This window comes from Synchiropus splendidus, chromosome 1 (genome assembly GCF_027744825.2).
Source record: "Synchiropus splendidus isolate RoL2022-P1 chromosome 1, RoL_Sspl_1.0, whole genome shotgun sequence".
NCBI lineage: Eukaryota > Metazoa > Chordata > Actinopteri > Syngnathiformes > Callionymidae > Synchiropus > Synchiropus splendidus.
In genome coordinates, this window is record NC_071334.1 from 19,512,492 (window position 1) to 19,540,468 (window position 27,977).

Sequence of the window (27,977 nt, forward strand, 5' to 3'; positions counted from 1 at the left end):
CCTTCAGAGCGTTGTAATAACTTTTAATTGGAAATTGAATTAAATTTCTGATATCGAAATATTTCAATTTCTTGTTTGAAAAGCAAAATCATCTTAATTTTACAAGGCAGTCATGACAAGACTGAATAAAAACAAGGGGCCTTAAAGTGAACCACAACATGATCTGCATTGGACGACAATTCATAGAACTGCTTTATTTTCTATTAAGTCTGACCGAGTCCAAACACACACATACCGTCATCTATTCATTCACAAGAATAAATAGATGCATATACACAGATATACATAAATACACATTTTTGATATGCATATTCAGTTTTAACCTCATGCTATGTTTTGCGAAGGACTCCCTATTGGGCACACAGCAATTTGAAAACACATACACAAACACAGCTCCAAGAATTCGTTTTGATTTGCATTTACATTTAAGTCCATGTTTTTTTTCTTCCTTTTTTGGGTTTCACAAAGAAACAGCTGTGGTTCACAGACCAGAATAATACAGCAGCGGCTTCTCCAACGACACACTGAAAAATGATACAGTCACTTACGTAGATTGCAGTTATTTTCTTGCCCAGCAGCAAAAATAAAACCAAATAAAAATAATATTCTTTGATTCAAATGGAAAATATATTTGTATATCTTTATATATGTATTTATAAATTTATATACACATTCTCAGGAGCACAACTACAAGATGAAATTAAATAGCATGTGAAAAATGAGAAGAATAGGCCTATGTGTACATTTCTCCATAAGGCAGTTCAACTCAAGAAGCTACGACTTTACAAAATATTGCTGCTATGGTCTCCATCAGATCAATGACAGAAAACTGATTACAACTGGCCACAGCACATGATGGGAGTAGTTACATGACCTTTATGGTACAATGTCCTCCGTTTCACAAAAACACAGAGAAACACACCATCAACAACAACAACAAAAAAGACTTCTGAAGTTCCATAAAAACTTTTCTGTTGTAGTTCAAGCATGTCAGAGATTCACAGAGAAAGAACAGTAAACATAGACTCAACCAAGTCATCCACTTCAACACGCTTCAATCCCAAAATAAATTGTGTGTAATTCTACGTGCACGAGGGAAACTCAGCCATTTGGTGCACGTTTATTTGGCAGCTATCACTCCTTCTTCGGGTAACAAACATTCGACTCATGTACGACACGGCAGTTTACTGTCATCCTTTGAACACAGATCAGAACACACGGCGGCAAATATGTGAAGTAGCTGGTGCACGAGGAGCAGATGACCAGCTCAGTCAATTCAGAGTCAATTCTGATGATTTGTATGTGTCTGAGTGTGATGACTGAAACTATTTAACATGTAATGGGGTAGACAGACTTAGTGCACGGTGGCACTGCCCAACCCACACCCCATACGCGCCCCATACAGCATTTAACTGGTTGTAAATGCTGCATTGACTGTGCGTCATCACGGCCAGGAGTCAGATCCTGGCTCAGGTTCACTTTGGGTGCGCATGTTTTATCACAAATCACACACCACATTTCCTGAATTTTAATGTACCACATCAAATTTAGGCCAGTAATCTTTTGAATGAAACATTTTTTTTCAGTACTCCAAGCAGCACAAGACGTAGATATGGTTTCCTTTAAAATAAAGACATATCAAAGATTCTAAATGGTCCACAGATCTGCATGTGCGTGTGAGCAGTTACTAAATGCATGAGCTGATTTTGTACCTGGCCACAGTAAACCTATAGATCCAAATCCTCTAGTATGAATGTGGCCATTTAGCCAGCATCCACAACCTCTAGCCTAAATTAGCTACGCCTTGTCACACGGGTCTAACACGATATTTACACGACTTGATTACAGAAGCATCAAAATCAATATGGAGAATCAGTCTTTGGATCAAAATCAAATCATAGTGAAAAAGTCAGAAAGATAGAAAAGCATGAATAAATAAAAGCTCACATAAAAACAACAAAGACATTTTTAAAAATGAATATTGCACTAAATTTAAAACATACATAAGACCAGCAATATAAGATCTCTTAAAATATATCTCTAAATAAACTATTCTCTCTATACATGTAATTACTACTTTATATAGTACCACTCTATAACTACAGCTCAGAAATGTCATTACGGTGAATGTAGCTCGTCTGTTGGTCTGGATGAAGACTTCATCTAACAGTGGTGGTCTACAAACTTTAGCTCCACTAAATCTTACTTCAAAGGTGATTTTCAGCATCATCTACAATGAGTAGCATGATGCTAGTTTACTTTTAGCGTTGCACATTTTGACTCATTTTGTTTAAAGATAAATTCAAGGCTTTTACAAAAACATTTATAAATAAAAACTTCATAAACTGTTAGCTTTTTTTTCCAAATTAAAAGAGCTCTAGTCATCAATATCAAAGACCACAACATTGGATTTTTGTCATAACAAAGCTGATGTGTTTAGGCACAAACCAACATGAGGAATAAGGACGTCACGCACATGTTGAAGCATTTAAGACAAGACAGTGTGCAAGAGCAAATTATTGTTGTTTAAAAGAAAAGGAAAAAAAGGAAAACATTGAGGATATGCTGGTTGGTGAAGACGTGAATGGAAAACACTTGAAATTTGGTCATCAGGTTACCTAAATAATAAATTGTTGAAGATGATGGGGATTGTGAGGAGGACTGTTTCATTAATTTTTAAAACACCCCTGTGGCTTCTTCCTTGTGCAAAACAGACCGTGAGACAACACACAACCTAACAGCACGGTAGCTATAATGTCGACTGTTTAAGGACAGTTGGGCAGGAGTTACACCAGCACACCTCGCTGTGTTTATTTCCTTCAACTAGTAGTCAAGTAACATTTCCCTTTAGTTTTCAGTGTCTGTATGGATGTCAAGATTTCGATCCTGCGTGAGATCCTGCAGTTTCCGCTGAGCACTGGACTTGACCGATGACGCTTCTTCTCCGGGGCGATGGCGCTTCACTTCTGCAGTTAGGGTTTACTGTTGGATGAAAAACAAAGCAGAGTCAGTCACTCATGATAGAGATGTTTCAAGATCACCAAACTGAAACAGAACAGAAAGGGGCAAGCAACCACACAAGTCAAACCACAAGTCTGTTATCACCAACACTGAGGTAACAATCGTTTACTCATATTCATTCAAGAAAATCATATACTACAGCGATTAACCAGACAGACTGTGGAACTAGTCTCTATACTGGTGGATATTTTGTACGTCAAACTCTTTGCCTTTTTATATCGATTTTTCAGAATTATACATTTTTTATTATTTATTGATCTGTAAATGAAACTAAAGATAAATCTTAGACATAGCATCCATCATTATCACCATCCGCATTATTTGATGGCAAAACAGCATGTCCAGTGTGGTGTTTTCAGTGGTCAGGTGCTTCAAGACAGCTTGAAAACTAGTCTGCAGCTCCACATTCCCAATATAAGGCACTGTGATCCCATTAAACAAGAGCACAAGTGGCCACCAACTTGAGTTACACTTTTCTTAAGCAACTTTTGGAAAAGGAGGAACACTGCAGACCAGCAACACCACTTCAGTAAATGAAGACCTACATGTAACATGCAGATGGTGATGATGCTGCAACTCATTTTGTTGATGTTGTGATTGATCCACACAAGTAGGTATTAAACTGCAACCAAACACAAATCTGTGGTTTTGCTACAAGTGGCATTCTGACGACCCTCCACACCAGATGACAGCGTCATGTGTGTGATCCATATCAGCTGCTTGTTGTTGGAGGGACACAAGATGGTTGGTCGTGGACTAAATGGTCAGCGACCATTTCCACCCACTAGTCAATGGGGAATGAATGAGGTGGGATTCGGGACAGTTATGAACGACCCAAGTTCCTACGTATATGTCTCCAAACACAAGCAGAGATTTGTCCTGTACTTTGCATTTTTGTCTGGCGCTTCTCACTTACTGTCTCTCCTTCCCAATCCCCATCTGGCAGGGCCTTAGACTCTGAGCCATAGTGTAGCGGAGAGTACACCCAGGTCCTGTCCTCTGGAGGCTGTTTTTACACACCGAGCACAGCAGAGGGGGCCAGAAGGACAGAGGAAAGGCCAGAGCCACAGAGAGAAGCAGCAGGAGCAGGCAGGAGAGAGACAGGAGAAGAGAAGACAAGACAGGAAATGAAAATTAGGGATGCATAAAGGAGGAAATGTCGCTGAGGCACAGAGAGTGAAGTCAAAATGCGGATTAAAAATGTGAGTTAGCAGATCTGAAACATGGATGTTGTCGAGTTTGTGACAGTGTAAAACCTGCGAACCTTCTCAATGAACAGAAGCTCTTGTGTGTCAGGTGAACTATAAGAAAAGAGGGAAGAGCCCTTCTGTATGTCAAACAAGAAAGGATGAAGAGAGCAAGGGAAGGGGTTGCAGTGAAGGTGGGAATGGGGGTAGAGCCAGGATGCCTGAGCGGTCAGTTGGGAACAGACTGGAAGCATCCTCAGTCAACGCAAAACACCAGAAGAGGTTTGTTTTATCCTTCCAACAAGCAGGCGTGTTTGATATCACAGTGGAAATGGTCCTCCTGAAGAGTTTCAGGCGCTCAAATTGATAGTTCAGCAGGTGCTAAAGAAGGAGCTGTCTGTTAAATACATAAAAAAATAGATAGACTCACCTCACCTATATATCGTCTGGCAATCACATTAGTTAGTCAGAGCAAGAAAAGCTGCAGAAAACTGAAGACTTCAGACTAAGTCTAGTTCTGTTGCCTTGTTTACATCATCTAATTCAGCTGGACGTGCGGGAACCTGCACAGTGGTAGTACATCAAAGTACCTTGACTACAAAGTTGCAGAGCTGCAGACGAGTCAGGGTTGCCATGTCCCTGTACAACTTGTCTGAGGTAGACAATGGACAAGACAGAGACACTGCGGAGTCTCTGCCTCAATGGACAATGGATGTGACATGAAAGCACGATCAGTCTTGACTTATCATGAAAATATGATAGGTCAGACTGGATGCCCTCCATGGTCCAGTTCATATGATCATTAGTCCACGTAGGTCACCCTGGCAAACTGGTTCGCCCCAGATCTTTTTTTAAGTACAGCTTTGACAGGAACATCATGAGTTCAATGAGAAGCGCAACAACACACATGTCAATGTGCCATGTACTTTTAACAGCTTTCCAATGAAAACCACTGAGACAAAATCTATAAACACAGAAACAAACAATAAAACAGTTCTATAATTTCTACAGGGAATAGGTATATAATACACCATTTAGAGAATTATCAGAGCTAAACAGAGTCTAATTCTAGTAGGTACACAGCCCTGCAACTTACAGACCAACTTGACTCGCATTTCCTCCTCTGTCGGACAGGGGAGACCACCCAAGTCCTCCCGTCAGGAAACTGACCACAACAGCAGAAATGAGCAACAGCAAGTGTGAAAAAAAGGAAAGGTGAGAAAACAAGCAAAAGACATGCTGGGGTGAGAATGGAAATCATTCATTATGACCAGCAGACTTATAGTTTAGGACAAGGTCAAGTTTTCAAACCCCTTCTAGAACAGCTATAAAAACCTTGTGTCGGTGGTCATAATGTTATGGCTGGAGGACAAGAGCAGTGAAAAATCAAACCTGAAATGAACATCGAAAAAACATCAGAAAAGGTGCTAAAAAATCCTACAAAAATGAAGCTTTTGCAGTAGCAGCTTCTACTAAATGTAAAAATCTGGGTAATTACAACTATCAAATCCATTTTCTGGGTGAAGGTTAATATCATTCAAAATATATTTTATGCCAAATATTGAGCTCTGTCACTAATATATAAAGACCTCAAAAGTAGAAGACCTGTCTTTATCAATCAACAGTATAAAAAGAATACAAAGAAATTCAATCTTAATTTAAAAAGGGGTCAAATGTCAGCAGAAGCAAAATAATTACGCCTGTCGTATTGCTGCACCGAGACAATAATCTCAATGGTTTGTGCCCTGATGCCATTTATGTGTGCTCCAATATGCACCAATGGAATTTATAAAAATCAGTTGGGAGGTTTATTATGGAAACAAAGTGAGGTTGCAGGTCTGCAGTGCTCTCCTGAAGGAGTCACAAACAATTACAGTAGTAAAAGGCTGCTGCCACCCACACAGTGTATGATAATATCTGGAGTGACGTCTGAGACGAGGATGAAAAACAAAGTGAGTGGAATGCTGATTTGTGAGGAGACTCAGCGGACTTGTGAAGAGGGAGCGTGTGCTGAAGTCTGATCTCGGTGTCAAATGAAGCTCCTGAATACCTGAGGGAGCTCGCTGTCTAACCTTTTGGCCAGTATGATTCTTTGTGCCACATTAGAAGCATTGGATTCCTGACAGCGGACACCTACATCAGAATACTGCGAGTTTGCAGACTTGTAAAAAGTTACACTTCTAAATGTTTCATCATTTAACTGCTCTGGCACAAACTGGACACACAAATGTTGTGTCCAGACACTAGGATGAGGCGTCACCAATACCGGTCAAAGACAGCGGAGCTCTGTGCCAAGTGACTGGTAAAAAAATAATGAAAACGATGTGTGCTGATTGAAAGGTGTCAGGACAAAGAGCGTCTTACATAACGTAACATTAGAGGGGGTGTAGCCACAGCAGTCGGGGCGGCTCTGTAACCCAGGGTCAGTCGGTCTGTTATGTAACTAGAAAACACGATTCCTCAAACCACACTTAGAAACATATTCATTTACTCAAGATATGACCTGAGCAATAAATTAATTATGATATATGAAGCACCATATTTGGTTTATATTAATAGATATTAGTGCACCACAACCAGACGAAAAAACATTATTGTGGGTATAGGGTGATATTTGGGGGGGTCCATAAAAAAAGGAGGGATGATAAATGAAATGCATAATAATGGCAAACAAAATAAATGGCAGAATAAATGAAAATACATGCAATTTATTAGGCTTTGGAGAGGGACTGAAAAAGCGCTGAGTGTGTCCCCTTACAATGTTGTTAACGCTAAACACAGGAACTGAAAATTAAATAATAGCAGCCACTAACACTGCAATATGATCTGACTGTTATGTCTCCACCGTGCACAACAAAACAAAAATGTTCTCCTATTGTACTTTTCATGTCACAGGCTTGTCATAGTTTGAGGGACACTCGACTTGCCATCATGATGGAACTCCCTTCTCCCTTTCTGTATGACTAGTTTTGTTGAATTTGTAGTTTCCACAGACACCTGAGGTGGTGCACAGGCTGTTGTTTGAGTGTATTCTCATGCTGGACAAGAGGAACACAACAGTGATGCAGATTCCAGATCACAGCAAACGCCTTTTTTGGCAATGTTTAACTATAAAACACACTTCACACCCGTGATTGCCATACCAGCTCAGTCTCCAGTCCCTTTCTGCTAGCCCTGCTGTAGAAGAGCATTATACATCTCACCGCTGGCTTCAGATCCATTTATACATCCAAATGAAGAGTCGCAAATAGAGAAGCTAGCTGTAAATGTGTGTACTTACAAAGTAAATGTCTGTAATTGGCACATCATCTTCGTCATCCACTGATGCCTGGCTCGTGCATCCAGAGCCTGACACCTGGCTGGCTCTGTCTACATCGCCCACTGACAACTTTGGGCTCAACAGGACTTCATCTGCTGCGGTAGGAGAAGGGGGATCTTCTGGAGCTGGTGAGGATGATGAGGGGCCTTCAGCGGCTGATGAAGAGGGAGCCGCCTCAGCTCCGGGAGGTTCAGAACCGACTTCCGCCTGAATCTCGCTGTTGAAAACAGAATCATTTAAACACTCAAAGCCAGCATCAGCAGACATGGGTCCGACCACTAACTATAGACTGCTGGGCCAGCACATGGGTATTAGAGAAAAACACCCGGGCCACTGATCAGCAGCTGTGTGTGGGTGTTAATGGTGAGAGTCTGGAACTCAATGCCAGTGAGCTTCTGCTGCCACAGTCGTTTATTGTCCCCGCACAGATGATTAGCTATTAGAGAGGATTATGGAGCTCCCACTGTGGAGTCTCTGCCTCAGTGCTTCAGCTTCACTGCTGTTCAGTTATCCAGAGGAGGGTGAGATCCACTTACCATCTTATCATGGGCAACACTTTGTGTCCAATAGCTACACTGAGACACCAAATTTCCACGCTCGTCCATTTCCTTCTCATCATCAGCTACAACATATTAGACTTCCTTAAATATATGAGACATGCTTTTCCATTGCAGTCTGTTTAGGCATTGCATGTACTCCGAGTTTTAAATGGCTTTCCTGCATTATTGCTTTCATCTGCCTTGCTTTAAACCTTTTTTTTAAATATCTTTTTCTTTCGTGATATTCTTGGTAGTTCTAGCCACTCATTAGCTCCATGAGTAAAGTAACATATTTTCGTCTTTCAGGAGTGTTCACAGGAGACCATCAGCCACTTCCCACACAACAATTCTAGTTTCTCAAGACCCCAGTGTGGGCAAGTCACCTCCAGTTCTACATTTACATGAAGGAATGAATAAGAGACAACAAGGACAGCGGATGTGTGACATGACATGAATTATGTTTTCCCTTTCATCCACCTGCATGTGGTAACTTCACAAACAGGCACAGAGCATTCAGGTTATTAAAGGTCTGAACATTGTCTGCCCCCTCCTCATTTTCTATTCCTTCCAGACTCTCGGGTCGTTTGTCTCGCCACCGCCTTCTTAGCATCAGATCCAATCATTTGCATGGTTGACCCAGACAACCTCACCCTGATCTTTAACAACCCGAGGCGTAAATGAGAACCTTCACGTCAGATTCCTCAAATACATTATTAAAAATGCACAGTTGGACTTGGGTTTCTTGTGTTCAGTGAATTCAGATTAATGTGTTGAACGGCAACTAAAACAAAACCTTATTGTTAAAACGCAGAAGGTTGCCCCAGTCTTTACGTTCAGCCTCAGGGTTTCTGTCCTACTGCCCTACATCTACTGTCTAGACCCCCTTTACACTGGGGCAAGTCCTCCACATACACAACCAACCTACGCACTAGTTACTCCTATAATCTCGATCAACATGATGCAGCATAGTCTGTTCATAAAGTGGACCTGATGACAGAAATGGGCCAAAGTGATTTTCCCTAATCTAACAGCTGATGGACTCAGGTGAGCCTGGTGGTTATTCATAGCCCAGAGTCAGGCAGATTTTTGTAGGTTAATGGAGCACTGACTTCCACGCGCCATCATCAAATGGGGTCAATTTGAGTAAAAGCCCTTAATAACAGTGAGTAGTAATTTACAATGAATACTGAATATCTGTAGCTATATTGTGCTTACAGGGAATTAACAAATAAATATATTTACCAGCCTAGAAATTGCACATCTCCAGCAAAGGTACATGTAAACATGAAATTTTTATCAGCAAGAACTTTCCTCTGACATGGACACAAACCTGGATTTTCATAAGAACGGGCAGGTTCTATGCAACATCGGAGTGCGGTACTGTCCGTACCCGGTGCGCACAGAAGCACTGAAACCCTGTGTGTCTTTATGTTCAGGCCACAGTGGTAAATGATGGACTGTGAATCACTGATCAGATATCACTGATAAAATACTGCTGTCAAAAATCCTATACTAACAGATTTGTGACTGTTTCATCTGAAGTTAATTAACAATGGATGAAAAACCCAAAGCAGGTGAAACACTGGTAAGTATTTATACCTGACTGGAGGTGAAGTTTGCGGAACAGAGAAGGTGGGCTCGCTGTCTGGTCTCTTCAATTCCACTTCCACTGTGATGGTCTGCTGATCCTCCTCACGCACACGCAGCTCCTCCTGGGTCCTAAAATAAGCACACACATAGAGGAAATGAAACACACAGCTCCATACAGGAAAAACACACAGAGCTTGTTCATGCAACACACTGGTCAACAAACCACCACCCTCTTCCATCACCCACCACACCCAGACATGCTGTGAAAACAAAATTTTTGGGAGAAGTTTCGAAAAACAGGTTGAGTTCATGCAGCTGAGCTCACCTTCCATCATGGCTCAGAGATTGGGTGTGCCGCCTGTACACAGAAAAAGCCCAGTCAGACCATTTTATATGATTCGGTACTATTGAAATTCCTCTAGACAGTTGAGTGAAATAAGAAGTGGGTTTACCTGTAACGGGGATGATCAGCTGTGTCGCATGGAGATCTTTCAGGGATGGACAGTGAGGTGGTAGAAGACAGAGTGGTGGCGATAGACGCTGTGGTGGCTTCTTCAAATGACGGGGGAGTGCAGGGAAGAAGATCGGTTCGACCTGGGAGGAAGAAAATACATCAACTATCCTTCATTTACCACAAATATGACCTGCTATCAGGTGTTTCATCCTCGCGTTGTCACATAATCACATGCTGTTTCACCTTCGTCTTCCAGTGTTGGGAAGCTACGAGCTCCTCTGAGGTCGTAAATGTTCTCGTCTCTCTCTGATGGCAGTTGGCTAGCTGACCAGGCTGCTCCAGGACCAATGCACTTGGTCACAGTCAATGAGACGCGGCCCTTCTTGGAAGGAGATGATTTCAAAGCTGAGGAAATAAAAGAGATTTTGAGGAATTAAAATAAAACTACTGGTACTTAAATTCGAAATGAACAAATGCTTATTAACTAAAATCAAATACATTTGGATTTAAAATTTCTGTCATTTTGGAAGATTGCATTCAACAAAAAAAAAAATTACATTTTCACTCTTTACTTTTCGTTGAACTCAACATTTTTTAATGCTAAAATCTTCATCTATGATTGTGTTTAATAGTTTTGTTCAGACACAACAGTAAAATCGGTGGAATCACTTGGGTGACAGCAAAGTCAGAGTCCAGTCCCCTGTTGTCCATGTAAGGAAATGATTTAATGTTGTTGGAACTTACAGGAGCTCTTTTTGAAAACAGTACTGCTCATGAACTTGAAGAACCTGTCAGCATAAAAGCCGGGTCGGTGCACTGACACGGTGTCCTGGGAGAGAGAAGAGGGGGGCAGCGAGATTAATGAGAAATTCAGCTCAAGCCCTAAATGAGCATCAACACAGAGCAGATTAAACAGAGTGGCCTATTTTGGTAATTCTCTCTGGGTCACCCCACGAGATAGTATACCAACCACAGTGGCAGACCTCTTTCGTTTTATCAAGCTTGAGGGTTGTTGGAGAATACGTAATACACCCACCTCCCAAAAAATACACAATGAAGCTTCCAGATCACACTCAAGTATGACTAATGTCCATGGCTACATTCATCAACTGAACCAACTGTATGCAAGAAGCACATCATCAATGACGCACAGAAGGCAGTGATGGAGCGGCTCTCCCACACACATGATGTTGAGACTCTCTAATGGAGCAAATGAGTCAGAGAAAGTTGATTGTGTCTCAACAGTCGACTGGAGGATGCACATTTTGAATCACTTTGTCAGCCCAGGAGCGAATACTGTCACCACAGGGTAAGAATAACACATCTGTGTGTCACGTTGGTGGGTGATATTTGGTAATACGACTTTGTTACGTCTATGTATCGCCTGCGTTATTGAAACTCCAGAATGGAATCTTCATAAATGTCATCTCCACCTAATCCCATAATCCAACGGTGTGACCCTTCAGGCACGGACCTACGATTTTTAGTCTTGATAGTACAAGTCTGCATTGATTCAAGAAGAATGGAGTAAATACGTTTGCCTCCTAAACACAAAATATTAAAACAGTGATGAATGCTATACCAATAAAGAACCCACATTTTAGTGACAAACAGCAGAGCTGAATATGAAGCATGTGTAGCTCATACTACTCCCGGAGTCAATGCTTGCTTTGTGTGTCACAGCTACATTTTAACAACAGAAAAATAATCAACCATTTATAGCACATCAGGAGGTCTCTATCAGTCTAGTAAAATGAACAAGCTCACGTTTTGGTCTGTAAGGTGAAAGAGCCACCTTGGAAAATTATTATCGTTATTGCTGCTTGAATAAGCTCTTCAGTTTAGGACCTAATAACATTTTCAAAATATAGCTTGGACATCGAAATGACACTGATTAAGAGACAATATATCCAAAAATGTGGCTAAAGTTTGTGGTGAGTTCTATTTGCTTAGATGAAAGTCTTACCCCATCGTGAACCAGAGCCTTCCATGTGTGCTCCAGTTTCTTGATTAGCCTGTGGAAAGAAGAAGAATCTGGCATCATTGAGCAACGAAGAGTGGAAGCCTGAAGCACCTTATTCATGCTTGAATGTTTGTGTTATATTGCTTGGAATCTTTGAAATTTAGCATGAATAATGACAAATCTGTTTACAGACATTTTAGAAGGATTAAAAAAAAGCGATTTGACTCATTTACACTGAGAAAGACCCATGTGTATCTACAGTCAACAGGCTATGACAGACTCAAACATGGCTGCTACCTGTAGGACTGCAGGATGTCGATGATTCCAATATAGAGAAGAAGTCGTTCCCCTTTTCCGTTAACAGCTGGGATCCCACCCATTCTATAGCAAGGAAAAGTGGAAATAAAAAGGTGTAAACCAAATAACATTCATCTTAATAAATAAAATATGACTCAACCAAACTCACGTGTCGTCGGTGTCAATAGACTCCCCGCGGGCAGCTCCTCCCTGGATGGACTCCATGGCGGTGGAGTAAAGAGCCTTCTGCTGGGCCACAGGCCTTTTCTCGTCACCAGTTCCTTGGGAGCCCTCCATCTGCCTGTCCCTCTCTGCCTGGTCCATGTTGTGAACCCCAAGTAGCAAGCTGTAGTCCATGATCTTAAAGCTCTCCAGCACCTAACCAGGTAACAAAAACATACCGGTGAAGTGAAGTCATTTACAGGGACATGACTCCAACCAGATCCGACACCAGACTGTTGAACTGCTCCACTTTAGTGGTTTCATTTTCAGCATTTAGAACTCACCAGGCAGTCTCGCTGCAGGGTCTTGACCAAAGCGCTGTAGGTGTCCTGGTCCAGCATCAGCCCGTCTTGCAAGTCTTGCATGAAGTCAAGGTCTTTGAAAGTGGGCCTTGCCTTTTCTCTTTCTTTCTTGGACGCCCGTCTCTTATAGGTGGAGCCCTTTAAGTCATATTTCAGGTGCATGCGAACAACACGAGGCAGGACGTTGTTCATCACAACTACCCTGATGTTCTTCCCACCCGACTGGACACAGTAGAGGCCAAAAAACTTGGGCAACAAGGTGCGAGGGTTCTGGTTCAAGTTCTGGAAAGGAATAGAAAAAAATGAATATGCTGCAATATGTGAATAAAATATCTCATCATGTGACTTGAAAAATAAGCAGAGGGCCGATTAACATGAGTATATCAGTACCCTTCACAGTGCTGACTGTAATGATGAAAATGAACAGAACTTTATTGACTTATACTACAACACAACAGAAGCTAGCAGCAACATGATGCAGACATGGAGATGTATTAAGATTAAAAAAAAAAAAAACTACGCACAAGTTGGGAAGTAATGGGAATTTTTTGTGCAGTTGAGTGATCTTGATGAAGATCAAACGTAGAACGTCAGGCTTTGTAAGGGCATGACAAAGTAAGGGGTTTATATTTGTCATGTTATCACTTAGCACGCTTTGCTGAGGATCTGCCACCACCGTCTGTCTCCTGCACTCGAGCAGACACAAGCAGACAAAGTCCTCATTTGGGAACTTTATTTTCCAGACGCATGCATTCACAGATTGTAGAAAACAAATATTTTTTCCTGTCAAAAAAATACATTTCTATTTTTATTTGCAGATATTCTGCTCTCTTCTTGATCAATGTCATGCTCAAGTTAGCGTTTCACCTAAAAAAAAATAGAATTTTAAATATAAATTAGCCCACAAAACCACTTCTAAAAGTTGTGTTGTTCCAAATGTTCAGCTGAAATGTTCTGCCCCACGGAGGAGCAGCGAGAGAGAAAAGCATCAGGAAATCTGCTCGCGGATGGTGATAATATACTGCAGAGGCAGACAATAGAGAGAGAGGGAGTATGAGGGTGCACGTGCGGCTGAAAGGCTTAGTCTTCACCAGCCAGTTGGTAAATGACCTTCAGATGAGAGGAGCTGGTGGAGAAAAGCACAGCAGTGAAAGATCAGTGTCGGCCCTCAGCCACACATTACCCTTCTGTCAATGTTCAGACAGCAGCGCAGTGACCAGCGTACAAGACACGTGACGGTAAGGGAGGGAAGAGGAAGGATGGATGTAAAGAAGGGGGGATGGATGTAAGCGAAATATACGAGAGTGAGAAGAGAACTAAAATGCAAATGGAACATTGGCAGAAAAGAAGGTGTTTATAATGAAATGAAGTATGAGTAAGTGATAGTGACTTCACTGTGAAGTGACTTCTGCCCAGAGCCGTTCAGTCAGCTCCTGTCATCCACTCAGCTGTAGAAGTAATGGAGCTTAACCACAGACCACGCACATTGTCTGTCAGCAACTAACATGCAAAACATTCTTTCTGACTTTTTCATGTGAGGCGGTGCAACTGTCCTTCCGTCACACATCCTGATCTTGTCTTGATCAGTCTCATACTGTCATCTCTGTTCATTTATGTCCTCCACCGTATCAGATCCACAAGTCCTTATCTCCTCATATTCAATGGATAAGACAGATGAAAGCAGTGAGGGTGAATGTGTCGCTGGCATTCATACACTGGATTCCCAATGTGGACTTTGGAGTGGTGCGTGCATAAACACACTGCTACTGGCTGTGGAGTTGAGCAACAGGGCCAGAAGCATGGTCATACATGGAGTTGTTGCAGCAGCAGTTCACCACACTGCTGGCACAATGATGGTCTGTGAGGTGGAGGTACAGCACAGAGAGCAGTCTTTCAAAAGACGTTGTAGAAGTTGGACTTCAGCTCTTCCAGGAGTCTCGTGCAAACGACAGCCTTAAACCATAACTTTGAACGAGGGAGAAATTTTTATATATTATATTATGTTACTCATCAGAAGTATCCAACCAATAATTTGACATCCAATCAGTTTTTTGTTTATCCATCCGAAAGGTTCTTGCTCAGGCTTCAGCAGCCTAAGGGGCCACCTACACTGATTTATTGCTGTTCATGTCGGTTTGTAGTTAAGTATTACTCGCAATGCTACGCTGCAATGCTAACAGGATGAACCCTGATCACATATCTTACATTCAACCCCAGTTAAGTGAGGGCAAAATCAGAGCCCCCAATGCCACGTGGTGATGAACAACAGGACAGACAAGCATGGATGCACTCACCATGTAGTATCCAGGCAGCAGTTTCTGTAAGAATTCAGCCTCCTTGTGCATGACGGTCTTGATGATGAACTCGTCGTCCTTCGTTAGGTAAAAGACCGAACCGCTAGCTCCGGGATTGGACAACTCGATCAAAGGCTCGTTACATAAAGAGTACTGCAAATTCAGAAAGACACTATGTTGGACCAGACTGGTTTATCTTAAAATGTCAGATGCACATCGTGTTTAGCATGGGCTCAATTTTTTGGTCACCACCCTCAACTGGATCTCAGCAATGCCTTGCTCACTCAGAGTCACAATGACACACTTACATTCTGAATGAACGTCTTTGAAAAAAAGAAAAATCCAAAATACCTTACATTTAATTAATGACTTCACGTACCAGGTAGTCATCTGGCCTGATGCCAAACAGTTCTCTGAAGTAGCGGAAGGCCACCGGAGCATAGGTTTTGAAGCGGAAGTCTGGGAAATGATGAGCTGGAGTCAGGTTGCTCCCTTCACTGTAATCCACAACACCAAAACATAGTGCCCAGATAAGAAGATGCTTGCAATATTGGTCTGTCATAAAAGAACACGACCACCACAACGTATTTGTGTTATTTTGGCTGATTCAAGTAAAAATAAGCGACTGGACAATTGAGCGGCTGCAGATGATACCTGGGGAAAAAGATGCTCTCCACCACGTAGAAGTCCTGCATCAATACATCTCTCTCAGGCTTGGAACTTAGGTTGCCAACGGTGTAACCGATGCCCAGCTGGATGGCACCTTTTAAGGCAGAAGATGTGGTCTGTGGCAGAGTTAGAGAGAGGCAGAGCAACATGTGGTGAGTGAAAAGCTTTAAACCTGCACTCTGGTTTAGCTATCAAGGAATGCATCGATCACTTATAATAGCAATTGACAATGGCCTTCCTTCCAAAACTGGGCTTTATATCTCACACAATCTCACTCAAATGAATGAGTATATTATCACATGAACCTTTTTGTATGTGGTTTCCCCTGATGCGTCCACACCCCGGTGGCCGATCTTCTTCCCCTGACCTGGTAAGCCTGAGGATGACGGCATCTGACGACAGAGAAAGAGAAGCTGTTTGAATTGGTGACTGAGTTTCAACGTAGTAAGAGCCCGATTCATCAGTGAGAAAACCCTCATGGCATGAGAAAGACAAGTTAAGAGTTTCCTAGAGGAACAAGTGGCTTGCTAATTACACATCTCTTATCTATTTTTGTGCTGAAACACGACATACTTAAAAGAGAATATTCATACAACAGGATCACTCACCTCAGTGATGTGGGCTTTTCTGGCAGCTGCATCTGAAAGTGAAAATAGTAGAGTTGATGATGAGTCAGCCGCCTGCACGTAACTGTGCCGAGTCACGAATTTGATGTCTGAAGAACAATACAGAATCACACAGTGGTCCTGCTGTGTTGCAGACGGAATAATGATGATAAAAACAAAACTGCACTGTCATCATGAACATTTCAACATGACCACAAACTTTGTGGTCGGATGATTTAACAACCGCAGTGTTTACTGCTATCATGTCTGATTCAGACAGTACAAAGGCATTTGGAAGAAGAAAAAGTTTGGACTTTCTGTGTATTCAAACACAAGTTGTAATGAAAGCGTAATGTAATGAAAGAGGCGCAGACAAAAAAAACAACTTTTGATGACAAACCATTTTCAGCGGTGAAGCACAAAGATGTTCTGCAGCATCTGGCACAAGTTGAGCTACAATTCACCATCAGAAGAAGTGGTCTCCCATTTAGCATAAATCAGTGTCCTTTAATCCCAGTTAGCAGTTGCAGGCAGTAGATAATGAATGAATAAATGACAAATAAAGAGAAAATGATCTGAATATGAGCATCTATAGCACATGGACCCTACTCAGGCTTTGACAATAAAACTTTTGCCGTCATCATTTGCTGACTTCAAAGGACAGAAAGTCCTTGTGAATCCTTGATTGTCCACCGGGTGAATGTTCACCAATAGCAGAGATGCTAAGGTGGAGACGCAAAAGCTGAGTTGAAAGACAGATAAATAGATATAATGACATATATTAACAGTGTTGATCAAATTCGGATATCAGCACCAGAAAGAAGACCATCACGAATGGTGAAAGTACCTTCGTGAGGTTTTCAAAAGCGATTTTACCTGTAAATACTGTGGTGGATTCCTAAAAAATCTGTTGCGACAAATCCATTTCTGACTGACTGAAGAGCCAATGAGAAAAGTCAAGAGCTAACAAATGATCTATTCATCTTTCACTTGAAGCACAGATCTCTCTTCGGTCATTTATTCAATCATCATCCACCCCTGTCTCAGACAGCCCACCTTTCTGCATGATCAATAACTAGTTGTATGATAATATATTTGCTCTATATAAGAGGCCCGTTAACAACATTAAGAAGTGGATGCAAAACACACCTTTCAATTATGAACTTATTTAACAAATTAAGTCTGAGTTTGGTCTTTTTGGTTTGTCTTTATTCCATAATAACTTCATAAAGGCGGCTACAAATCCTGTCATCTGCTATATCTTAAAGACTCCACACCGGCTGAACATAAACTTTGTAGGATGGAACCTGAAGCGGCAGCCATTATGGTGTGCACATGGATTTGGAATTAAACAGGTGCTGCATAGAGAATAATGATGTACACACTTGATGCTGGTGGGAGAGAGAAACCGCTCTCAAAGGGCCACTACCAGTCCAAGAATGACGATGATTAATTCCTCCATCTTGGATATGAAAGTCTATTCTGGTCCTGAGTCCTTTAACCCTGATCTATTTCTAAAGACTAGTGAGAGGCTGTGTCTGAATTATTAATGTACTGTGAATGAGTTGACTTGACACGATGCCATGAAATACTTAGATTGGTAGGAAAAAGGATTTTTGAATCTATTTTTTATTAAATTTAGACTTTTTTTAACCTTTTCATGTTCACAATTTTGTTAGCCAAATATAGTTGCCTAAGTCATGCTACATGTAGGCTGTGGATGCAGGCGATAAGGCAAGGTGGTGCAGCAATGGTAGGAGAGTAAAATTAGGCAGAACACAATTTGAGCTTAAGCAGCAGCTAGGGGGCAGTATGAGTGTGCCCCGATTGGTCAACTGTGCAGCCTAAAATGCACTTCACTGCAGCACACTGTCTCAGTCGTCTACACCTTCTAATACCACCTAATGTTGCTCTTCCCATGCATCCTGCCCTTAACCTTTAACTGCTTCAGAGCAATTCAGTAGAATAGATATTACTGCAGAGAGAAAACACCTCACAACAGCTGGACTACTGTGGGATTCGACGGACCGACACATTATTTAGGCAGATGGCACGCATCTTGAACAATAAAAGGTTGCTGATAAAATGAAAAATTGATGCTTTCTTTCAGTCTATTATTTGTGTGACATTTTCTGCATTCGACATCTCTTTATGTGAACATTTACACACTTAGTCAAAAACATACAATGTCTCTCGCAAATAAGAAGGTAAGCCCTTTCACTGTGAACGAGACTTGCATTTTTGCTGCCTCTCATCTCTGTGCTGGCCCACCTCTCGTGCAAGTGCATGTGACTGAGCAGCAGAATAGCCTGCTTGGCACTCCTCCCTCTGTATCACTCCATCTCTCTCTCCCTGCTGCACAAGAAGAGGCAGCCTCAAGCATGCCAGTGTACTTCTGGCAAGCTGGAGCATTCAGAAAAGAAAACTGAAGACACAACCTGCGTGGAAAAGGAATGTTTGCAATGCAGATGATTAAAGAGGAGCCTGCTCTGTTTTCGCCGTACCCTACTATTATTTATGTGTGTGTAGCCAAGTGTGAGGAAGCATATGACTGGCTGATGGCATGAGCTTTTTACAAGCTTCTTCTGTCACTTCTGCCACAACTGCTTCCATTTTGTTTCTTTGTCACAATGTATATTTTCTCCCACTGCAGTGAATATATGTGTCTGCAGGCTTGATAGTGAAAAGTATATTATGTACACTTGCTTTTCTGAGTGCAAAACATCCCAGTGGTATCAAAAGTCACTGCCAAGGTGGTAGGTGGTAGTTTATATACAAATGCCTTCTGAGAAACCTTGAAAGTCACTACACAGCTAGGTCAAACAGAAGAAACACGTTTCATTTTCTTAAAATGAAATATCGGGTGATTTTACTTCCTAACTGCAGCCACAAAAACTATGATCATTGTTCATGTCACTAGACAAATGTTAAGCGTAATGGCATGAAACTTTTGCGTACTCTAGACTCAGTCTTGTGTATTATATTATATGATTATATTATAAATCTTCCAATTGTGAAGCGATAGTGAGACAACGACGCAAAGGGAAAAGTTCTGCATGACCTGAATTGGTGACAATTAAAACATTTAAAATTATGTAGAGTAAATTTCTCCAACAGACTTATGACAACAGTCATTTTCTTCTGTGAAAAATATGCGGAAAACCATCAAGTTTACCTCCATGATGCGTTATGTGTGAGTTTGTTTCGATGTTTTTGATGCTTCATTTGAATATGTTTGATTACGTGAGAGTTCATCTTTGAAAAAGGTGTGGATTAAGATTTGCCATTGTTTATATTTAGCGGAAATCCTCCAAAAAAAGGTGCTAATATTAAAAACATTTTGATTCATAAAAACGCAAACTCAAAAGCACCAGTTAACAAGCAGGGTATACAAAATTATATGAAGGATTAAAATTTATTTGTAGCAAAACACATTTCCCAGAAGCCAGGTATGAAATAAAAAAGTAAAATATGATCGAAAAGAAATACTTGTCTAATCAAAGGACAAGGATAGTATTGGAAACCGTGGAGAAACCTTCTTGAAAACACATCTCGTACCAGACTACAGAATAAATGAATAATTTCAATATAAATGTAACTGTGTGGTTTATTTTTGTTTTTAAATGGTTGACTTTGAGAGTACAATTTTGCTTTTGTTATGAATGGCTTAATTCAATTTTTCTTTTGTCCGTTGCTTCTTGGGTTTGCAAACATTTATTTTCATGCTAAATGGACCAGATGATGGTTTTAAATCTGACATTAGCTCTACAAATATTATCTGTCAAGCTATAATCTTTTGTGCACATCAAGAAGTAAAAATTCTAGTCAAATATTCTTCCCAGTGCTGAAAGAAACTCTTTCCAAAATGCATGATAGACACAGCATCTCCATCTTCTCACTAGCTCACGACAATCTAATGTTGAAAGACTCAAAACAACAGAACGTATGGAAACTCTCCTATCCTCTACACTTTACAGGAATAAACAGAATTTCCAGTTTAAATTCTTTAGTCACGAGCACAGTTTTCCTCCTCTCTTGTTACCATGGCGCTTCAATGAGGTCAACCAGTGTTTGCATGACTACAGCGTTCATGTGAGTGGGTCCAACAGACAGATGCTACCATCCACACACCCTCTCACGTGGAGATTAAACAACACAATAAATTCACTCACATGGTCACTTTAAATTTGCAGTAAAGCATAAGAATCACAACAGTGATTCCACTTGGTCAGAATAATCAAATATTCATTAAGGAGCTGTTAAAAGCAAATCAGAGGCAACAAAGAAATTGTTTAGAAATAGAGGAAAAATCTGCTTCTCTAGAGCCCACATGGGACCAATATTTAGACCCTCTTAGGATGAACTAAGTAAACCGTTGTCTCTTAAATGAGCTTTTATTATAGCACTTAGGGAAGACGCTCCCGCTATTGATCGGCTCTACATTTTTCATGTGCAAATAAAAGGTTCTGTGGCTATTGTGCCACAGTCCCCTACTTGTCCAGAAGTGAACACACATACATCATTCGAGGATTAAATGATGTATGTGTGGACTATTGTGTGTGATGAACTAAGAATACATTAACTATACAGACTGGATTTGAGAAATATTCAATCATAGTAAAGTGGCTAGCATTCAACAAGTCTCCTGAGGTTTGCAAACAGTCAATAATGAATACTGCAACTTATAATTCATTTTTTGTTGATCAGTATGTGTGGCTATTGAGATCAGGATTTGGGGGAAAAAAGCAGAAGAAAACTGCCATTTACCATTTTCCTTCCTCTATATTATCACAGCAGATCGATCAAGGCATCTTTCTCATCACCCAGATATTCACAGCTAAAGGCCACAGCATCAGGATACACAAAGGCAGGTATTGATCAGAAAACCAATTACCCAATACGCCACAGGCAGGAAATTGCAGGATTCCATTTTCAATGTGTCCATGGTCAATTTGTTGTCAGAGAGTGATAGAGTGGATTGAGTTATTATATTGAGACTGACTTTTTATGACAAAAAACACAATAGTTTGATAACAAGTTCATATTTTAGAGGCAATTACAACAAGAATCAACAATTTATAGAGGATAAAATTGATCTTTATTGAGATTTTTCTGGGCTTAAAAATGCCTTTGGCTAGGGCTGAACAATATGGACAATGTTCATGTCTCAATAATCATATCAGATCTTTCGATATCGATACAATACCATAACATACGGCTAAGGGTCTAGTGAAAACCAACGTTTTCAATAAATAAAAAGTTACAAAAGGATGTAAAGGTCAAATTGTTTCAACAGCAATTGCAGAACGGTCAGAGGAAAATTGAGATAGTTGATTTTGTGAGATTAACATTTTGAATGTTCATATGCCAATATTGACATAATGCTAAATCCTTCAGACCAACAATAGACTATTTATAACAAATGGAACAGCAGGAAATATTGTGGAGTTCATCAAGGATCAGCAATGGGACCCAAACTGTTTAAACCTTTATGATATCCGTGAGTTATCAGAACAAAAGAACCGTATTCTGTTAGTAGATGACACAAATTGCAATAACAATGGAGACAACGTCAATGGAGGATACTGAAAAAAAGGAGAACGGGGTAATACAGAAACAAACTATTGGTGAATGTAGAAAAAAACAATATTAACGGTCGATGGAGAGCACCATGTCCTTGAGGATAAATGGAAATGTGCAAAAGCAGGCATTGTAGTAATATAGCATATAACAAATAACAGAACGAACGATGGCAAGAAATGCATTGACGATGAATGCAAATTTTCACTTAAATGTAAGCGCACTAAGAGGATGCCACTGCACAATGTTACAATAACACTTGCGCAATGGTGAGGAAGTACGGGGTGACACCTCTCAAGACCACTTCTTCTCCTTCACAAAATGGCTCTAATACACAAGGCTGTTGTAGATTCTTGAGTGGTTAAACATCTGATCTAATTGAGCGACAAAAACTAAGGGTCGAGCAGAGCCAGAAACAGACCACTGCAAACGCAACAGAGGACTTGTTGAACAGCCAACTATGAAACATGCAGTAGAAAAGGAAACTTACGCCAACTATATGCTTGAAATAAGCAGTAATCAATGAAAAATGTGTAATTCAACGTCATCTGAAAAACATGACTAATGGGAAGGGGCAATAACAAACAGTACTGGTCACTGCTCCTTTTCGGTCCCTCACTAAAAAACTAGGGGAAAGATGTACATTGTATAAGCATAATGCATAGGACAATGTAAATGACTATTGTATATGAGACTGTAATTCTGAGTTTCTCCATCCCAAATTGGTTATGATAGTCGAGAAATCATCTTTCTTAACCCACTAGAACGTATCCATCGGTGTACTGTAATGTACAGTACAGTAATTTAAATATGTTGATCGGTGACACTGGAGCATCAGGAACTTTCATGCATAATAAGTACTAATAGAGAATGTGACCTTTTCGAGATTAATGCTTGAACCATTAACTAGGATGGCAAACTGCCTGGCGCACAGAATCTACTGTGCCCCCTCCTTTTATACAGATACCAGATGAGTGAGAGTTATTTACTACTGTGCTGTCTGTAAAGTAAAACCCATCTACTAATATGTCAACATGCCCTAAACTGACATGCTGGTGACGGCCTACATGAACGGCAGCAGTTGTTGACTAAATGAGCTGCTGTTTTGTCCAACCCCAGCTTCAATCAATGTGTAGACCAGAAGTGCTGATCCATCATGTGCCGTCTGAGCTCATTACACACCTTTCTACTTGAGCGATGTGTGGACAGAGCTTGGTCTGAACGGTCAGCTTGTCATGCCAAGTGCACCACTATGATCAATAACAGGTCAGAAGCAGTCGCAAAATAGATGTATGAAACAAGATGCAAATCTATTTTTATTCAATTTTTTAATGAAGGTACATGTGTCATTGTGCACATCAGGGAACAGTGACTGTAGAGTTGGTGATGTTTAACTTCTAAACTTCTGAACTGTGTGCATCAGGGTTTCAGCCAGGATTTCTGTGCTGTGCAACTGCCTCCAAAAAAAGTATAAATAAATAAATAAATGTTCGCTCCACAACACAGCGGGAGGAGCTGGGGGAGCGGGCAAAAAAAAACAAACGGCAAAATACTCCTCTGATTAAAAAGCTGCGTTAGTTTAGTAAACAATTGTTTAAAGTTTGGAACTTATCTACATTTCCATTAATAACAGTGCACTTCCATGCTGCAAGTGTCACCGACTCACAGGATGTAGATAACCACAAGATTACACCGGTAAACAAATATGGCGACCGCTATGGCCAAGCTACAGCTGCAAAAGGGTTGAGAATCGGCGAATTTCGATCATATTCGACGAAATTACCGGGTGGAAACACTTTTTTATGAAAACCAGTGGGATGACACTATGAGCAGAGCATTCTGCTGTGAACACAGGAGGGCGTCCATTTTTCATGTCCCCAGGACGCTCCGATACACCTAGCTAAAACCTGTATGGAATGAGACCCAATGCCATTATGGCTGCTGGTTGTATTACTTCTCTCCATCCCAAATAATGATAGATTCTCATGTGCCTGTTCCCCAAGCATTGCTCTCTCCAAGGGGCCTGTAAAATGGCCTCACACACACATGCAAGCTCCCGACTGCTTATGCAATCCCAATATGAGTTTCACGGCTGATCCGTGACATCAAAGGTGAGCTTAGTGATCCTTGCTGATCCTCAAATTGCTGCAAACGCCAATGAAAAATCCTTTTACGGTCAGAGGATAGAAGAGGCTGACCAGCGACTGGTGTGGGTGCTGAGAATACAAGTCAACAGCATGATGACCATGCTGACTGCAGGGTTATAGCAGAGAGCAGAATCTTTTCGTCTGCTGGTGACTCAGTGAAGGTAATCTCTTCCACTGGAGACAGGACACGGTGAGAGAGTCGAGAACTGGACGCTGCTGCTCGAACCAGGCCAGCCGCTGACAAGCAGTTTTATTGTTAGACTCAGCAAACTCAGGATACAGACTTATAAAAATACTGGAGTCCACATCAATGTTAGTGGGAAATATGCAACTATACAAATACAACACTTTTGTGTATTACATTACAGAACTCACATTAGGGCTGCAGCAACTAGTTTAGGCGTAAGTTTTAGTCCACTATGAAAATAGTTTTTAGTTTTAGCCCTAGATCACAGATAGCCAATCACACACAAACAGGAGGAAGGAGAAAAAAAGCGATCCTAACAGGGAGAACTACACACATGCTAAAATAATTTTACACATACAAAAACAAAATGTATCTATAGATTGCAAGTGACGTAAAGAGAAGTGAACAGTCAAACTTTAAAAAGAAAAGCAAAGGAAGGTTTCACAGCCTTGTGACTCGACGTGACTTCACACATGCTGCAGGTGATTAATAAATGATAATAACTTTCACAGTGGGCACCGTGACTCAATTAAAAGTGCACAGTGGGACGCAGATGTGTATCACATCACAGGACGCTGCGCTGCTCATAATCCACTATAATTCTGCCTTAGAGGACCTTCACACAACTCTTGATATTTCAGCAGTGGAAAATTGGAAATCCCTGAAGAAGTGCATGAGCAACGACATAATGACTCCCGCTTAAAATAGCTTCTTCTGCACACTTGCAGATGGAACCAGTGTCTGAAGTGCGTCATCAGTTACGTTCAATAAGACGACTTCAAATGAGATGGCAGAGGTTCGACATCTACCATGAGGGCAGTAAACTGCCCACAGGGATGCAGATAGAGGCTGCAGACACAGCGAGGAAATATGTGAGGTTTCCCGTAACTTCACAGTTCCTTCTTCTGCTGCTACTGACAGCTTCTGCTGCTGACAGCAGTGAAAAACAGAATGGGGAATGACGACTAGTCATTTGGAAATAGGGTGAATCCAATTCGTTGATGCTTCACTCATTTATTCCTTTGATTAAAACAGACACTCATGTATGATTTACGACAGCAGATGCTGTAGAGCTGTGAAGAACAACTTCAGACAAACGATACAAGGAGCTTTCTGTCACAGTAAATATTCACATGCCGCTGTTAGACAGCAGCAACACCTACACACAGGCATGGAAGCCTTCATTTACAACTACTGTCTGATGTTACTGTGAGTCGTTTGCTTGATCAGACAAGTTATTACTGCAACAGGCAAAAGCTACACTTTAATCTCCAAAATGTAGGAGGAATATTGAGTCGAAGATATGGCTCTTAATATGTCCCAAACAAGAGTTTCTCTTTTTGGTTCCATTTCAATAGATCTACAATGGAGGATCACACAGACTCCTCCACAGTGAGAAGATGAACTAAACAGTAAAAACATTTCTACGATTGCCTCAGTTACAAGAGACACTAGCCAGCAATGATGCTGGGGCTTTGGCAGTCTGACACACTCCAATCCATTTTCACCAAGAGGGAGTGAGTATTGATCGGTAAGACTCATGGGAAACCCTTTCATTTGTTGAGTATGGATGTAACTCCACTAGAGCTAAATGTTGATCAGTCAACACCACTCATGCAGTGCAGGATTAACCAGGCGAATTCTCTGATGACAGATTTTTTTTTTTGTTATTGTAGTTCATTAGAGGATATGTCCCACAAACCACCACTCAGGAATGCCCAGTCAAAAGTTTGGCCTGCCCCTTGAGCAAGACGTCCCAGTGTTGAGCCGAGGAAATGACCGAAAACCGCCGGAGAAAACCTTGGCTTTTCTCTACACTACTGCTCCTTCTGCTAATGAAGGACAACAGCAAGAGGCAAGATTATTCAGACAATTAATGTTTAAAAAAATGTAAACTTGAAACAGAAGGGAGAAATTTATACGGCAAAACTGAATACAGAAAAGACTACCTACAAGTCAGGTCACCACACAGAAATGGTCGAATTACAACAATAGAACATGAAGAAGACTGTAAAGCAACAATAACTTTTGGGCATCAGAACAAACTTGCCCATCATGTCAGAACATCAAGACAACCTTCCACCAGCCAAGGGCCAATGACGAAGGAAAGAACTTTGGTTCACTTTCCATATATATCTATGATCCACTGTGATCGATCAACTACAATCATCGCAACCAAAATGCTGGGAACACATAGACATACGTTTCACAGCACATTTTGAGCACATAAAATGTAAATATTCATTTTAAAATTAACATTTTACACTGTACAACTGTTCACAATAATTTAGATATATATTTTCTATTCATACTTGTTCATATTCTATTTACAATAATACAACCAACCCTGCATCAACTCATAACATCAAATGCCGTTGTCGGTGGATTATGAAAAATAATCATTACTTGCAGCCCTAGTTCACTTCCTACATCAACATACAACTCAAACAGTTGATAAGGATGTCCTGGTGTCAGAATCAATTTTGCATAGCAGTTTATCTCTTATGAGAGTGTGACAGCTCGGCTGAATGAAGCCTAATGTGCATGTGAAGTCTGAAGTTATAAAGGGCAGCACAGACTCAAACCTTCACCATGACATGACACTTTCCATCGCAGGCAGCATCAGACATTTCATCCGAATGAGTTACACATGTGCTGGAGGAGACAACAAAGGTCAGACATCTCACTCCGTTAGACCTCACTGAGCTGTGTTCTCAAGCACTCTAGTTTAAACTCCACCTTTCCTTCCACAGCAGCCTTTGAGAGTAAACAATTGGCTACATTTAATACACGTCCCTCCATGTCATGTAAAAAGGTTATTCGCCATCAGAGAATGTATGTTATCTACATTCTTCAGATCATTATTTATCAGGGTAATATAAATTACGATTCACATTATTATATTCAACACTGAACTTGGTCAACAATTTCAATTTCGACGCTTGAGACCATGCAAAATGAAAGAATTCAGAATGAACATTACAGATACGAGCAACCTGTGTTTCATCCATCCAGCTAACTGAGCTATTAGCTTAGCTACTAGCAGAGATGAGTCGGGACATTCTGGTCACCACCACTGAACAACATTTTGGACCTTAAGATGATGTACACATATGTATATTCGTCGGGGTGGTGGATGTTGCAAGCAATGACAGCTTACCCATGTCTGCGGCGTCCAGCCCGTAGCTCACCCCCACCACGGTGTCCCCATCGTCTGATGCTGCGGCCCCGGACACAGGACTCCCGTCCCTGGCCTCCGACAACCCGACCGCTCCCTCGGCTTCCATCAGCCCCCGGAGGAAAACCAAGCGCGTCCTCCTCCTAATATAAGAACCGCAAGGACGTGGCAGGAAGACGGCTGTGCGGTGTGATATGGGGGAAACTATCCAACGAACAGAAGAGCGACGGTTAACCGCGACGGTGCCTTCATGTGCGCGGTGTTTCCTGACGGCTTACTCGGCGGCTCCCCTCAGGTGGACTGTCGCTGTCAAGCTGCTGCTGCTCCGTCTTATCCTGGACCAGGGAGCACCGGAGGCACGACACAAGAGTCTGTCTCCCTCTGCTGGTGGTCGATGGAAACGCATCCTTTCATACCAATGAT

General features: G+C 41.2%; 1 protein-coding gene across 4 annotated transcripts; it reads right to left on the reverse strand.

Moving 5' to 3' along the window:
• Positions 1-179: 179 nt before the first annotated feature.
• On the reverse strand, positions 180-27,875 carry pip5k1ca (phosphatidylinositol-4-phosphate 5-kinase, type I, gamma a). 4 transcript variants are annotated; one of them, XM_053853384.1, is made up of 19 exons: positions 27,537-27,875; positions 16,466-16,497; positions 16,163-16,249; positions 15,843-15,973; positions 15,568-15,685; positions 15,189-15,341; positions 12,877-13,176; positions 12,540-12,748; positions 12,371-12,454; positions 12,077-12,125; positions 10,855-10,939; positions 10,354-10,515; positions 10,109-10,250; positions 9,982-10,014; positions 9,666-9,785; positions 7,489-7,744; positions 5,305-5,373; positions 3,938-4,027; positions 180-2,982 (listed from the first exon to the last, which is right to left on the reverse strand). In XM_053853384.1, the coding sequence occupies exons 1-19, from the start codon at positions 27,661-27,663 to the stop codon at positions 2,980-2,982; spliced, it is 2,250 nt and encodes a 749-aa protein (XP_053709359.1). In that variant the 5' UTR covers positions 27,664-27,875; the 3' UTR covers positions 180-2,979. The 4 variants fall into 4 exon arrangements, with proteins under 4 accessions (XP_053709359.1, XP_053709360.1, XP_053709361.1 ...); XM_053853385.1 differs by lacking the exon at positions 5,305-5,373; XM_053853386.1 differs by lacking the exon at positions 3,938-4,027.
• Between the last annotated feature and the right edge of the window lie 102 nt (positions 27,876-27,977).

Bases quoted from the DNA above. Each gene is read 5' to 3' on its own strand.
- pip5k1ca (XM_053853384.1), bottom strand. From the start codon at position 27,663: ATGGAAGCCGAGGGAGCGGTCGGGTTGTCGGAGGCCAGGGACGGGAGT. The intron at 15,974-16,162 runs GTTCATGTGATA...ACTCTGCCACAG, and splicing joins GGGAAACCACATACAAAAAG to ACCACATCTTCTGCCTTAAA. The intron at 13,177-15,188 runs GTGAGTGCATCC...ATTCCTTTCCAG, and splicing joins TGCTGCCTGGATACTACATG to AACTTGAACCAGAACCCTCG.